Below are 16,636 nucleotides of genomic sequence, written 5' to 3'. Positions count from 1 at the left end.
TTTCAATGAGGAGGTAATATGTATCAGTAACTAGATTTGGGTTACTTTTTTTTTATCCCTTTGGTATTATAGCATATTAATTACATAGATCTACAAAAAAAAAATTCAGGTGCCAAGTTTTTTTTTTTACGGTAAATGGATTTGGGTTTTCTTGAGGGTGCTGAATTAAAATACCCCATTACTTTTGCTGAATTGGTTCTAGTTTTTGAGATAATTCATCCATGAAAATAATACATTCCCCCAAAGCAACTTGTGTGTAATAACAAATGCAACAGCTTTTGGTCTTTTTGACTCTTTAACAGTGTCTTAGGTAATCAAATATCCCTTATAATTATTTTATATTTCAATTTGTAGGCTTACAATGCTGTAAAGATGACTTTTTGAGGAAGGAATTGTATTGTAGTTAACTATTAAATATCTCAGAAACTAGAGCCAATCTTAATTAGCAACATAAACTTAATATGAAACCGTCCAGACATCATTGGCAGCAAAATAAATGTATACCGGTGTTAACAGTAGATTTAGTAGCATTATTTTTTCTATTTAGTAGAATTAGTCCCTCCCTACTTCCGTCCAGTCAGTGCCCGGCGCCCGCTCCATACTCCCCTCCAGTCAGCGCTCACACAGGGTTAATGACAGCGTTAACGGACCGCGTTATGCCACGGTGTAACGCACTCCGTTAACGCTGCTATTAACCCTGTGGGGCCAACTTTTTACTATTGATGCTGCCTATGCAGCATAAATAGTAAAAAAAAATCTAATGTTAAAAATAATATTCTCACCTTCCGTCTTCCACCGATTACCCATTATATACTATGTGGGCAGTGTTATATACTACGTGGGCAGTGTTATATACTGCGTGGCCTGTGTTATATACTGCGTGGGCTGTGTTATATACTGCGTGGACTGTGTTATATACTGCGCGGGCTGTGTTATATACTGCGTGGCCTGTGTTATATACTGCGTGGCCTGTGCTATACATTATATGGGCTGTGTTATATACTACGTGGCTCTGTTATATACTGCGTGGCTGCTATATACTATGTGGCTCCTATATACTATGTGGCTTCTAGATACATACATACATACATACATATTCTAGAATACCCGATGCGTTAGAATCGGGCCACCATCTAGTATGATTTATAAGAGGGAACTTTGGTGTCCAGAAGTTTTCCAATATAGTATCATCAAAATTGCCTTCTTTTAGTAGGAATGAACCATAAAGGGTTTCCAGCCTTAAAGGCTACTCATCTTCTGTATAGGTGATAAATGTTAGATCATTGGAGGTTCTAATGCTGGAACCCCCACGGATCACTACAATGGGGGACCCTGGTCCTGTTATACATATCAACAACTAAACCATCAGATGATTGAAAATTAAAAAGAGAAAACCTCACCTTTGTCTCCTCTCCAGCTCCAGTTCACTATCCACCTCTCCCTCTTCCTCCTCTGATGATACACCTCGTTTCTGATGGAGAAATAGACAAATAATTCTCTCACATTTCACACTATTTCTAAATGTGATTAAATATGTAGGATGAAATGCTTGAAGATTTCAAGATTTTTCATTTTCTCTGAATCCAAGCAATATCTTCATAACACTGATCTCACTCTCACATTGTAATTTGTCATTATTATATTGTAGACGTCTCACAGTGTTATCAGCAGTGGTGCGGGCCATGCGGCCATAGAGGACACAGAGGCAGCGGTCACACTACAGACCTGGCTCCTGAGAGGCGTCTCGATCATATTGGAAGATGACATTATTACACATGGATAATACAAATTGGTATTGTTAGTGCAGAAGGAGCATATCAATCAATTTTGGTCTGTGCACTTTTCCATCTCTGTGACGTCACTCAGTACAGGACTCAGGAGGGAAACTTGAGTCAAGCAGTGCTTGTCTAACGCTCATCTCCAGCTGATATGCACCACGCTTCTTGATTAAAGTGTTATTTTTCCCCTTTTCAAGAGGGTGTACTCACTTATGCTGATCTCTCTCTCTATATATGCAGTGCTGTGCAAATTAATTGGGACAAAGCACAAAAATAAAAAGTTATAATGCACTGTTACATACTAATTCTGAAAATTACCTTTTTCCACTGGCTAGTTGACCAAGATTTCTTTATTATATATTAATACTGGTTTGAATCACTGACTGGTAACCAACTTACGATTTGACTTAAAAAATGCTTTGTCCCAATTAATTTGTACAGCACTGTATATATATGCAGAACTGTGCAAACAATCTACGCAAATGTGGAAAAAATGCTGCAAAGTAAAATTGCTTTAAAGGGAACCTGTCACCCCCAAAATCGAAGGTGAGCTAAGACCACCGGCATCAGGAGCTTATCTACAGCATTCTGGAATGCTGTAGATAAGCCCCTGATGTATCCTGAAAGATGAGAAAATGAGGTTATATTATACTCACCCAGTGGTGTTCCCGCTGCAGTCCGGTCCGATGGGTGTCGCGGTCCGGTCCAGCGCCTCCCATCTTCTTACGATGACGTCCTCTTCTTGTCTTCACGCTACGGCTCCGAGAAAGGTCAGAGAGGCCTGGCGCTACTTTGCTGACAAAGTACGCCTGCGCCGGAGCCGCAGCGTGAAGACAAGAAGAGGACGTCATCGTAAGAAGATGGGAGGCCCCGGGCCGGACCGCGACACCCTTCGGACAGGACCGCCCACCCAGGTGAGTATAATCTAACCTCTTTTTCTCATCTTTCAGGTTACATCGGGGGCTTATTCCAGAATGCTGTAGATAAGCCGCTGATGCCGGTGGGCTTAGCTCACCCTCGATTTTGGGGGTGACAAGTTCCTTTTAAAAAATAAACTAATAATTTATTTTTATCAATGACCAAAAGAGAAATCTAAATCAAATCAATATTTGGCGTGACCATCCTTTGTCTTCAAACCAACATCAAATCTTCTAGGTACAGTTTACAGCGCAATCCAGGAGGTGAAGATATGGCCTCCATAGAGCCCTGATCTCACCATCATCATTCTCTCTGGGATTACATGAAGAGACAGAAGGATTTGAGAAAGTTTAAATCCACAGAAGATCTGTTTCTAACAACTTCCGTGCTGAGTTCCTTCACAAATTGTGCAAGCATACCTACAAGAATTGATGTTGTTTTGAACGCAAAGGGTGGTCATAACAAATATTGATTTGAGTTTGACTTCTATTCATTTATTCACTTTGCATTTTGTTCATTGGTAAAAATAAATTATTGACACTTCTTTTTTTTTTTAAAGCATTTTTACTTTGGAGCATTTTTCCACATCTGCCTAAAACCTTTGCATAGTACTGTATATACTTTATATATCTGATTTCTTTAGAAATGTTTGATCTGTCACTATTTCACTAGTGTAAGAATGGATTTTATTATTATTATTATATTATTATTATTTATTTATTTGAAAATGAAATGAAAAGTGACTATACATTCATACTAGTCATGCTTCCTGGTGCCCTCTATTTACCTCCCACTGCCTCCTCTCAGAACAGTACTCACAACCTCTTGGAATGGCTAATGCAGAGTCATGGAGAGTGCAGTTATAAGTATAAACCACACTTTTCTTGCTTTTCCTGTGCTGTGGGATGGCATGGTTTAGATCGACCACTGCACTCCTCATGACACTGCAGTCTCCATCAATGGAGGAGATGGCAGAGGCAAATGGGGCGCGCAAGGTACGGTGACTTTATATGAGTATATGAGAAATGTAGAGTCACTTTTCAGTCCCAGAGTGGAAGGTCACTTTAGCAGAAGTTCCAGTTTTTCTTTCCCTCGAGTCTTTTACCTGGCTTCTGGTGACCGCAGCTCTATATAGCATTGCTGCTGGTGTTAAGTGTTGTCCTCCTCTAGCTGATCTGCTCCCAGTTGCCCTCCCTGATGGGGATTCTGGGCTTGGTGGTCCAGGTAATGAACGAACTGGAGAGCATTCTGCACTCTGGCTCTCTCTACGAGCCTCTGCCTCCAGAGGAGTACACAGAAGGTCTGGACTGGAAGAAGATAAAGGATGAGGGTCCCGTGGAGGTGGTTGGCTCTGAGGAGTTGGCTCAGGAGTCACAGCTGCCCTCAAGTTGACCATTTCTTTAGCTTTCCGGTAACGTTGTTTTCCTCGGCGACCTCGTCCTGGAGATGGGGGCAATTTCTGGCAGCCAGTTGGAGTTGATGGGGACAAGCCGGAGTCTCCTTTAGGTAGAAGGACTTCAGATTTCAAGATGTCTGGTCTGTAATAAAGGAACCATTTTCATGATATACTCTATACTATATATTAAAAATGCCTACTATTAGTCAGGAGCAAATTGATCTGACTTATCTAGTTGGTGTGTTACCTCTTTCCATGTGGGGAAAGTTTCTGTGGAACATTTCTTTTCTTAATAAGTTTTTCCACAGTGCTTGATGGCCGAGGCTGTTGACGCAGAATGGCAGGATATTTTTTCTCAAGGATTTGTTCTCTTCTGCAAATAGACAATTATATACTGTATTCTTGTTGCTAATGTTTATTTTATTCATACAAGCTACGAGACTATGTAACTCACTGGCACAACATGTTGTTATCGTCAATTTACAAAAAAAGTTCAAGGAGGGGGGGCTTGGTTTTTTTGCCTTTCAGCTGAGAGGTCACACCAGAGCAGAACTCCTAGTATCCAGAATAAAAAACAGCTAGAAATCCTGCACTAACTGGACTTTTTTCAGTGCTGGAATGGTGCTACTGATCTAAATACCATGACCCTGTTATTATGCTTGCCAGCCGCCGTCTTATGTTGTTCCTAGCACCACGCCATTCCCATTCCGCCATCTTGTGACCATAGCTCCTGACTGACTGGAAGTCAAAGGTAATGGTCACAGGCTCTCAGTGTAAGTCAATGAGCGTCTCATTCTGGCTCTCATAGTCTTCATTGAGTTGTGACTTCCAGATTGCCCAACAAACAATAGAGCTATCTGATAGGTCACAAACTGCTGGAGACTGACCAGAGCAACGGCAATGACAGATGAAGACGGCAGCTGGTAAGTATCAAAGTAAGGGCAGAGAACTTAGATTAATAGCACCACCCCAGATATGCAATACGAAAACCGCTGGAGTGGTGTTTTAATTGAGGGATGATGATTAACAAAATTCTTTGGTTTCTCTAGTGGCCGAATAATTGGCCATGGATAGGCCAAAAGGAGGAAATGCGCCTGCACATCCCAGTACCATTGTAACCTAATTATAAAATTACACAGGGTTCACAAGGGTTGGATCTCTGGCATTAGGACATGGAGTGTCTGTGCCAAGATATATACTTACCGGGCTTATACGTTATCTTTTAGACTGTTGCTTGTTACTCACCTTAACAACTCCCTCTCCTTCAACTCCAGTTGCAACATGAGAGAGTTCAACTCCACATACAACGTGTTTGCTCTCTGTAACTTGCGTTCGTAGTGTTCTCGAATGTCTAAAGCATGTCTGTGAAGAGAGCAAACAAAGAAATTTGCCACAGTCCAGAAAAATGGCAAGTCAACCCATATCTTCTTCATATGTCCCGCAGTTTTCTAGGGTAAATGGACACTCTTCTTTTTAAAGGGGGAGACACGACATGCACAGTACTAGTACATCGCATGTCGTGAAGGGGTTCTCTTTGGTTGCAATAATGTAAACTTATAGTAATCTAATTTGAAAACCCAACTGCCATTAAATACCTGAAAAATGAGCGCAGGTAAGCATAATGTATGCTTTTATCATTGCACACCCAGGACATATCATCAATTAGATCTAATGACTCTAAAAATCGTCTAACTTGTTCTTATGGACCTTTTGGGCCCTGTTTTATTAGCGGGCTTCATTTTGTCAGCCCCTATGCACATCAGAGGTCTGAGCTTGTGTGTTAAGTATATCGTTTAGTGCTATAAGCAATCAATTCAAGTATTACCTGAGCTCATCACGGCGTCGTGATATCAACTCCTCTTCTATGTGCTGTATGCAGGTCCCTTCTGATTTTATTTTCTCAAAATGAAGCCGCACTTCATCCCGCCACTCCACCTGAGACAATGGAGAGGCAAATAATTGTATGCTACTGACACAAAGTAGACCAATCTAAAATGTAGTTCTGGGTTTCATTATGTAATCCTCAATAGTGTAACTGTCGTTTTAATTTTTATTTCAGAAATGAATAGTACGTGTTAAGATAAGCAACTTTGTAATATTTCTTATCAGAGAGATCTGAATCTTTCTCCTCCAGGATTAATCAGTCGTTTTAAAAATTCTCTTTTCAATTCTCAATTGCTACTGATAAGATTCTATGCAACATTCTCTCTTCACTGAATACAGATTTTTCCTGTGAATTGAGAATTTTTAAAATGAACGACCAGTCCAGGAGGAAAAACAGGTAGATAAGATATATACATTTTTTTCTTATTTTGATATGTGCTATTGATTTATAAAAATGAAAATTAAGAGGACTGTTAATGGCAACTTTGATGTGATCCAATATTAGCACATTCTACTATAATATCATTGAGAAATGTAGCATTACAACATGGTCATTGAAATCGGGATAACCAAGTATTACATTATTGAGCAGTGTCCTATAGAGCAGGGGTCCCCAACTCCAGTCCTCAAGGCCCACCAACAGGTCATGTTTTCAGGATTTCCTTTGCATTGCACAGGTGATGCAATTATTACCTGGGCAAGACTAAGGAAATCCTGAAAACATGACATGTTGGTGGGCCTTGAGGACTGGAGTTGGGGACCCCTGCTATAGAGCAAGAGCCGCACTTTATACCTGCTCGACATTTATACTGAGGCTGACTTCAGATGTTCCTGTATCAGGATCTGAGTAGGGACCACAATGAACAGACTGGCCAGGGGCCTCTTGACCCGAACTTGACAGCCTCATAAATACATGCCTATGAGACTGTCATGTTCAGATCAGGAAGCCCACAGCCAGTTTGTGCATTATAATTCATACTCGGACCATGATACATGGAAGACTGAAATTGGCCTAACTTGAATAACGGAGCACCTCTATGACATCAGGATGGTAGGACAGACAGACATTTAAGTATGGTGTGGTGTATGAGGTGTGGATGGGTTCTTTTACAGATTTTGTATTGGACACCAAGAGTTTCAATTAACACCTTCTACTATGGATTTGAAAAACATGAGAATTTTTTGTTCTATTAGGAATATGCAAAATATTAAAGGGGCTATCCGGGATTTTTAAAAAAAATTTTACAATTTGCCTAAGAAGTAACAGGCAGGTGAATGTGAAACACCTGCCTGTTGTGCCTAACACCAATGTCTGCCGACACAGAGCGGTCACTGACCACTCCTGCCGGCGATTCAGTGGCTTCTGCATCTGCTCTGTTGATGGGGCTTGACTGCTGAAATTATGCTGACTAACAGCCGACTCCCCACTGGCTAACTGCGGGAAGTCAGCTATCAATCAGCATGATGCTGGTAGTCACAACCTGTTGACACACCAGCCTGGAGGAAGAAGAGCTGACATGGAGAAGCTGAATGGCTGGCAGGAGCGGTTGGTGATCACTCTCAGCTGGTGCCTGGTACAGCACGCAGGTAGTTAGCTACTACCTGCCGCCTCTTAGATTTTAGGCACATAGTAAAAAAATCCTGGACAACCTCTTGAATGTTTCTCAATTGAGATCCCAGTAATATTTTCTACTTTACTTTATTATTCAAATATACCTGTAAGAATTGAGACAAAATAGAGAGGATTAAGGGCTGAATTAGATTAGAATTATATTCCTGTTGAGTCTACAATTAGATACAGAGAAAATGAAGATTTGGAAAGTATAGAATTAGTAAAATTTTATTAGAAGCTGTCCCTGAAACCATGTTATAGTCCGGGTTAGTATTTGTGAAGACCACCAGTATTACCTTCTTTAATTATTCTGGAGAAAGAAGGAAGTCACTTTTGTAAAAATGAGTCTCTGGATCTAATAGGACAACAGAAGATTGGAATAGTTTAGGGGCTTTCTTATCCAGGCTCCATTATTAGTAATGGTGGGTCTTCAGATCTTCAGGTGCATGTTAGAAAACTTAGACCTTTAGATTTGAAAGAAAAAAATATATTGTGTTTATCAGAGGTCATGAAGGTAACTGGAAGACAGATGGGAACCTTTTGGTGGTCAGTTATATAACTGAGAGACTATCTGTAGATGCTTGACTCTAAAGACGGGCATATTGAATTTCAACGTCCAATCCTTTTGTTCTCAGGGAAGATAAGCTGCTGCAGGATATATCTGACAATGCATTTTATCTTCTTATTGAAAACAGATATACGAGAATGAAGGGAGGGTCAGGAAGAAGAGTAGCTGGTTGAATGAGCATTTGGCAGATATTGAAGGTGTATGAGAACCTCTATACTGCAAAATACCCACTGTAGACTGACTACATACTCACCTGAGATTGGAAGTAAGTTTCTTGTGCGGTGGATAACACATCAGCAGAGGCAATATCCAGGTGTAACAAAATTTGCCTAAATGAAGGCCGATTCCTTGGCTTGCTGTTCCTAAGAGAATAGATAAAACGTGAGCAACACATGCAAACAAGCAACACTCGCATTCAAATCAGCTCTCACCTCTGCTAAACAGGCCTACTTTACATCCCTTGTATCTTCCTTATCACACAACCCCAAATAGCTGTTCAACACCTTTACTTCCCTCCTCCGCCCACCACTGCCCCCTCTGACCTCCCTAATCTCTGCTGAGGACTTTGTCATGCACTTCAAAAATAAGATTTACCAAACAAGGCAAGTCTTTGTTGTGTGACCATCACCACCTCTTTGTATGCCAGACCAATGCCCTAACCCCATAACTTCGCTCTCCAAAATCACTGAAGGACAGCTTGCTCATCTCTCCAAATCACACAGCACCACTTGTGCACTTGACGCCATCCCACCTCCTCCCCAACTTCACCACTACAATAATCCCATCCCTAACCCATCGATTCAATCTATCACTAACTTCTGGTACCTTCCCCTCTGCTTTCAAACATGCCACAATCACACGTATCCTCAAAAAGCCCTCCCTTGACCAAGCTATCGCCCCTTATCTTTGCTCCCATTTGCTTCCAAACTCCTTGAGAAGCACGTCCACATTGAACTTTCATCTCACCTTGCACCTAACTCGCTCTTCGACAACCTACAATCTGGCATCCGTCTCCACCATTCCACTGAGACTGCCCTGACCAAACTTACGAACGACTTACTTACAGCAAAAGCTAACAGACAATTCTCTATACTCCTCCTTCTAGACCTGTCCTCTGCTTTTGACACAGTTGACCACTGCCTCCTGTTACAGATCCTTTCTTCCTTTGGTGTCAAAGACCTTGCCCTATCCTGGATTTCCTCATACCTTGCCAACAGCAAATTTAGCGTTTCCTACTCCCATACTACCTCTACATCTCGCCCCCTCTCTGTTGGTGTCCCTCAAGGCTCTGTCCTAGGACCCCTTCTCTTCCCAATCTATACCCTTGGCTTGGGACAACTCATAAACTCCTATGGCTTCCAGTACCATCTATATGCTGATGACACTCAGATCTACCTCTCTGGCCCAGATGTCACCTCTCTGCTCTCCGGATTCCCAGAGTGTCTATCAGCCATATCCTCCTTCTTCTCCTGTCGCTTCCTCAAACTCAATGTGGAATCTGAACTAATTATCTTTCCTCCATCTCGCATACCCTCCCTACCTGATCTATCTATCACAATAAATGAATTTGCACTTTTCCCGTCTCAGTAATCATGGAATTCCAGACGATATTCGGGAGAAATCTTGGAGGCAGTTGTGTGAGGAACGAATAAAGGTACCTTCACACTGAGCAACTTTACAGCGAGAACGACAACGATCCATGACGTTGCAGCATCCTGGATAGCGATCTCGTTGTGTTTGACACGCAGCAGCGATCAGGATCCCGCTGTGACATCGCTGGTCGTAGCTAGAAGTTCAGAACTTTATTTGGTCGTCAGGTCGGCGTGATTCGTCATGTTTGTCAGCAAAAGCAATGATGCCAGCAATGTTTTTACATGAGCTAACAACCAGCGAGAACGATAAGTACGTCACTGGATCGCTCCTGCATCGTTCTGGTGTTGCCGTGTTTGACGTCTCTATATGTGACCTAAACAGCGACGCTGCAGCGATCGGCTCATTGTCTATATCACTGCAGCATCGCTTAATGTGACGGTACCTTAAGAGTGGAGGAGAGTAGAAGGTCTTGGGAGGATCGGAGATTACGTGAGGGAAGATATTGGGAGATTAGTTCAGAGATATAGGGAGGGGACAGGTTGTGGATGGCTTTGTAGATCAGTGTTAGTAGTTTGAACTGGATTCATTGGGGAATTGGGAGCCAGTGGAGGGATTTGCAGAGGGGAGAAGCAGGGAAGTAGCGAGGAGAGAGGTGGATTAGCCGGGCAGCAGAGTTGAGGACAGACTGGAGTGGTGCAAGAGAGTTAGCGGGGAGGCCACAGAGGAGGGTGTTGCAGTAGTCGAGGCGGGAGATGATGAGGGCATGCAAAAGAGTTTTGGTAGATTGTGGGCTGAGGAAGGAACAGATTCTGGCAATATTTTTGAGTTGGAGGCGACAGGAGGTGGCAAGAGTTTGGACGTGCGGTTTGAAGGACAGGGCAGAGTCGAGAGTTACCCCGAGGCAGCGGATTTCAGGTGCGGGAGAGAGCGTGATGCCGTTTACCATAATAGATAGGTCAGGTAGGGGGGATACGTGAGATGGGGGAAAGTGTTGTGAATTCTGTCGTCGGGCTCCCTCCTGTGGTCATGAATGGTACTTCGGCTGGTTCTGTCCATGGACTTCCTCTGGTGGGTGTTTCTGAGTTTCCTTCCTCAGGTGACGAGGTTAATTAGTTAGCTGGCTGCTCTATTTAACTCCACTTAGATCTTTGCTCCATGCCACCTGTCAATGTTCCAGTATTGGTCTAGTTCACTCCTGGATCGTTCTTGTGACCTGTCTTCCCAGCAGAAGCTAAGTTCCAGCTTGTATTTCTTTGGTTTGCTATTTTTCTGTCCAGCTCGCTATTTTTATTGTTGTCTTGCTTGCTGGAAGCTCTGGGACGCAGAGGGAGCGCCTCCGCACCGTGAGTCGGTGCGGAGGGTCTTTTTGTGCCCTCTGCGTGGTCTTTTTGTAGGTTTTTGTGCTGACCGCAAAGTAACCTTTCCTATCCTCGGTCTGTTCAGTAAGTCGGGCCTCACTTTGCTAAATCTATTTCATCTCTGTGTTTGTATTTTCATCTTTACTCACAGTCATTATATGTGGGGGGCTGCCTTTTCCTTTGGGGAATTTCTCTGAGGCAAGGTAGGCTTTATTTTTCTATCTTCAGGGCTAGCTAGTTCCTTAGGCTGTGCCGAGTTGCATAGGGAGCGTTAGGCGCAATCCACGGCTATTTCTAGTGTGTTTGATAGGATTAGGGATTGCGGTCAGCAGAGTTCCCACGTCCCAGAGCTCGTCCTTTATTATCAGAAACTATCAGGTCATTCCGTGTGCTCTTAACCACCAGGTCCATTATTGTCCTGACCACCAGGTCATAACAGGAAAGATGATGAGTTTGGTTTTGTCTACATTGAGTTTTAGGAAGCGAGAGGAGAAGAAGGAGGATATGGCTGACAGAACTAATCTCTCAATATTTTCCCTCACGTAATTTCCGGTCAGCCAAAGACCTCCTTCTCTCCTCCACGCTTATTCGCTCCTTACCCAGTCACCTCCAAGACTTCTCCCGAATATCCCCCATCATCTGGAATTCTGGGCCCCAACACGTCCGGCTATCTACCACATTTGGATCCTTCAAACGGAACTTGGAAACCCATCTCTTCAAAGAAGCTTACAACCTGTAATGACCACACGGCCACCTCAACACGATTGGAGCTACTGCAACCCCCGACCTACTGTCTCCTTCCCCATAATCCTGTAGAATGTAAGTCTGCAAGGGCAGGGTCCTCTTCCCTCAGTCTCAGTCTGTCATTGTTAGTTTTGTTTACTGTAAAGGTACCTTCACACTAAGCGAGGTCGCTAGCGAGATCGCTGCTGAGTCACAAGTTTTGTGATGCAACAGCGACCTCAGTAGCGATCTCGCAATGTTTGCCACGTAGCAGCGACCAGGCCCCTGCTGTGAGATCGCTGGTCGTGTCGGAATGGCCTGGACCTTTTTTTGATCGTTGAGGTCCCGCTGGGTAGCACACATCGCTGTGTTTGACACGTAGCAGCGACCAGGCCCCTGCTGTGAGATCGCTGGTCGTGTCGAAATGGCCTGGACCTTTTTTGATCGTTGAGGTCCCGCTGGGTAGCACACATCGCTGTGTTTGACACCTTACCAACGACCTCTTTGATGACTCAGACACCGACACATAGGCGTGCATTTGCGTTGCCTTTTCCGCACCCCTCCGCTCCGATTGGTGGTCGCTACTGCGTTCTGATTGGCGGTCATGCCTTCAACAGAAGGCGACATAGTAGCGCTTCCATCCTTTGTTCCTGACCACGTGGTGGTTTGCAGATCGATGTAGAGTTCTCCGGCCTGCGACTCCTCTTCGATTTATCTATTCTTCAACGGTTCTTCTGACACCTTTTGTGCACGGTAGGTATCGTTTGGGGTCTCAAATGCGTTCCCATCGAAGGGCTATTGTGTCGCCTCATAAGGCAAGGCCGCCACCAATCAGAACGCAGTAGCGGCCACCAATCGGAACTGAATGGGCGCGGAAAAGGCAATGCAAATGCACGCCTGTGTGACTACAACGTCACACAGGACGTCCCTCATCGAGGTCTGAATCGTCATAATAGCTGCCATGTGACAGGGTCACAACGACCAACGACATCGTTGTACAGGTTGCTACAGGTCGCCGCATCGCTACTGCGTCGTTGGGAAGAATCTCACTGTTTGACATCTCACCAGCGACCACATAGCGACGCAGCAACGATCCCTGACAGGTCGTATCGTTGTCGGGATCGCTTTAGCGTCGCTAAGTGTGACGGGGCCTTAAGTGATATTTGTATTTTGATGTTGCCCCGTCTAATGTACAGCACCATGGAATTAATGGTGCGATACAAATAAATAATAATAATGTGAGCAATAAATTCCAGAAAAACATTCATACAACTCACACTTTGATGTTTGATGGTAAACTAATGTTGTTCATACATCTTATATATAATTGTCTAAGGGTCACTTCCGTCTGTCTGTCCTTCTGTCACGGTTATTAATTCGCTGATTGGTCTCGCCAGCTGCCTGTCATGGCTGCCGTGACCAATCAGCGACGGGCACAATCCGGAAGAAAATGGCCACTCCTTACTCATCGCAGTCAGTGCCTGTCGCCTGCATTCTCCCCTCCAGTCACCACTAACACAGGGTTAATGCCGGCGGTAACGGACCGCGTTATGCCATGGGTAACGCACTCCGTTACCGCCGCTATTAACCCTGTGTGTCCCCAACTTTTTACTATTGATGCCTATGCGGCATCAATAGTAAAAAATGTAATGTTAAAAATAATTTAAAAAAAAAAAAACCTGCTATACTCACACTCTGTAGTCGCTCGCACCGGCCGCCATCTTCCGTTGCAGGTTCCAGTGGCAAAGATGGTATGGGAGAAGGACCTGCCATGACGTCACGGTCATGTGACCGCGACATCATCACAGGCCCTGTGCGCCTGCGCGAGAAGGACCTGCCGTGACATCACAGTCATGTGACCGCGACGTCATCACAGGTCCTGCGCTCATACCAACCCTGGGATCGGAAGCTGCCGTGGACTACAAGGGGCCCTCGGAAAGGTGAGTATATGTTTATTTTTTATTTTTTAACCTGTGACAAACCTAGCTGGGCAATATACTACGTAGCTGGGCAATATACTACGTGACTGGCCAATATACTACATGGCTCTGTGCTGTATACTACTTTGCTGTGCAATATACTACGTGGCTCTGTGCTGTATACTACGTCACTGGGCAATATACTTTGTGACTGGCCAATATACTACGTGGCTCTGTGCTGTGTACTACGTCGCTGTGCAATATACTATGTGGCTCTGTGCTGTATACTACGTCACTGGGCAATATACCACATCACTGGGCAATATACTACGTCACTGGGCAATATACTACGTGGCTCTGTGCTGTATACTACATCACTGGGCAATATACTATGTAACTGGGCAATACACTACGTGGCTGCACAATATACTACGTCACTAGGCAATATACCACGTAACTGGGCAATATACTACGTGGCTGGGCAATATACTACGTCACTGGGCAATATACTACGTGGTTGGGCAATATACTACGTGACTGGGCAATATACTACGTCACTGGGCAATATACTAGGTGGTTGGGCAATATACTACGTGGCTGCACAATATACTACGTGGCTGGGCAATATACTACGTGGCTCTGTGCTGTATACTACATCACTAGGCAATATACTATGTAACTGGGCAATATACTATGTGGCTGCACAATATACTACGTCACTAGGCAATATACTACGTAACTGGGCAATATACTACGTTGCTGCGCAATATACTACGTCACTAGGCAATATACTACGTAACTGGGCAATATACTACGTGGCTGGGCAATATACTACGTCACTGGGCAATATACTAGGTGGTTGGGCAATATACTACGTGACTGGGCAATATACTACGTCACTGGGCAATATACTAGGTGGTTGGGCAATATACTACGTCATTGGGCAATATACTACATCACTGGACAATGTACGTGTCTGGGCAATATACTACGTGTCTGGGCAATATAATACGTGGCTGGGCAATACACTACGTGACTGGGCAATATACTACGTGACTGTGCAATATACTGCGTGGCTGGGCAATATACTACGTGGCTGGGCAATATACAACATAGCTTGGCAATATACTACGTGGCTGGGCAATATACTACGTGGCTGGGCAACATAGTACGTGTCTGGGCAATATACTACGTGACTGGGCAATATACTACGTGGCTGGGCAATATACTACGTGGGCTGTGCACTATACTATGTGACTGGGCAATATACTACGTGACTGTGCAATATACTACGTGGCTGGGCAATATACTACGTGGGCTGTGCAATATACTACGTGGACATGCATATTCTAGAATACCCGATGCGTTAGAATCGGGCCACCATCTAGTATCATCATAAACCATCAAGCAGCAAATCTGAAGAGCCAGGATATACTGAGCTGTGGCCAAGTGAATAGATCTTACATAGATGAGGCTCAACTCAGAGAATTTTGATTCTGTTTATGGGCCTGATTATGTAAGAACAACCTCTTCCAAAAGTTATGAATATTATTAGAGTACCATGTGTGAACTTGAGAAATGCCTCTGAGCGAGCTGATGTGTGGTTTATTGCACGTTTGGACTTGGAATAAATTTCATCACTTTTTGAAGATGCTGCAGAACATCTTGCTGTTGTTTTGAAATTCATTGATTCTGTTGATACATATATGCTAGCCACCTTAGGGAGAGACCCAAGTTGGGCTAAATGTAGCGGGACGAAAGAGACCGAAAAGCCCTCTACTTAAAGGAAATACATAGTGGATGCTTTCCTGAAACGGAAAGTACTTGCAAGCAGCATAATACAAAGAATAGCAGGTTTACCCAGAATCCTTTGCAGTAGGCGGAGCTATGCAAATCATCTCTTTCCACCCCAGTCTAATCCACAGCGCTTGGAACCGCCAAGCGTGAAATGCTGCAGATTAGTTTCTAAATTTACACAGCCAACCAATTCCTACCTGTGGACACGTGTTTCGGGCTTTAGGCCCTCATCAGCACAGGGCTGGAATTGGTTGGCTGTATGGAGTGGGGCTCGGTGAGCAAGCGATACATACATGCTAGCCACCTTAGGGAGAGACCCAAGTTGGGCTAAATGTAGCAGGACGAAAGAGACCGAAAAGCCCTCTACTTAAAGGAAATACATAGTGGATGCTTTCCTGAAACGGAAAGTACTTGCAAGCAGCATAATACAAAGAATAGCAGGTTTACCCAGAATCCTTTGCAGTAGGCGGAGCTATGCAAATCATCTCTTTCCACCCCAGTCTAATCCACAGCGCTTGGAACCGCCAAGCGTGAAATGCTGCGGATTAGTTTCTAAATTTACACAGCCAACCAATTCCTACCTGTGGACACGTCTTTCGGGCTTTAGGCCCTCATCAGCACAGGGCTGGAATTGGTTGGCTGTATGGAGTGGGGCTCGGTGAGCAAGCGATACATATATGCTAGCCACCTTAGGGAGAGACCCAAGTTGGGCTAAATGTAGCGGGACGAAAGAGACCGAAAAGCCCTCTACTTAAAGGAAATACATAGTGGATGGTTTCCTGAAACGGAAAGTACTTGCAAGCAGCATAATACAAAGAATAGCAGGTTTACCCAGAATCCTTTGCAGTAGGCGGAGCTATGCAAATCATCTCTTTCCACCCCAGTCTAATCCACAGCGCTTGGAACCGCCAAGCGTGCAATGCTGCGGATTAGTTTCTAAATTTACACAGCCAACTAATTCCTACCTGTGGACACGTGTTTCGGGCTTTAGGCCCTCATCAGCATAGGGCACGTGTCCACAGGTAGGAATTGGTTGGCTGTGTAAATTTAGAAACTAATCCGCAGCATTGCACGCTTGGCGGTTCCAAGC

The 16,636-nt window shown here is 44.1% G+C and overlaps 1 protein-coding gene across 1 annotated transcript in view; it reads right to left on the bottom strand.

The window, feature by feature from the left end:
* MAP3K12 (mitogen-activated protein kinase kinase kinase 12) overlaps nt 1–16,636 on the bottom strand; it is a 249,343-nt gene that overhangs the window by 27,762 nt on the left and 204,945 nt on the right. Inside the window, exons 7-12 of the mRNA XM_069758747.1 lie at nt 8,410–8,518; nt 5,918–6,027; nt 5,338–5,454; nt 4,340–4,465; nt 3,802–4,234; nt 1,401–1,471 (exon numbers count right to left, since the gene is read on the bottom strand). Coding sequence (XP_069614848.1) covers nt 1,401–1,471; nt 3,802–4,234; nt 4,340–4,465; nt 5,338–5,454; nt 5,918–6,027; nt 8,410–8,518 — 966 coding nt within the window. The remainder of the gene's footprint in view (nt 1–1,400; nt 1,472–3,801; nt 4,235–4,339; nt 4,466–5,337; nt 5,455–5,917; nt 6,028–8,409; nt 8,519–16,636) is intronic.

Source organism: Ranitomeya imitator, chromosome 3, assembly GCF_032444005.1.
Source record: "Ranitomeya imitator isolate aRanImi1 chromosome 3, aRanImi1.pri, whole genome shotgun sequence".
NCBI lineage: Eukaryota > Metazoa > Chordata > Amphibia > Anura > Dendrobatidae > Ranitomeya > Ranitomeya imitator.
Note: the sequence above shows the minus strand (reverse complement) of the source record. Positions and strands in the feature narration are given on the sequence as shown.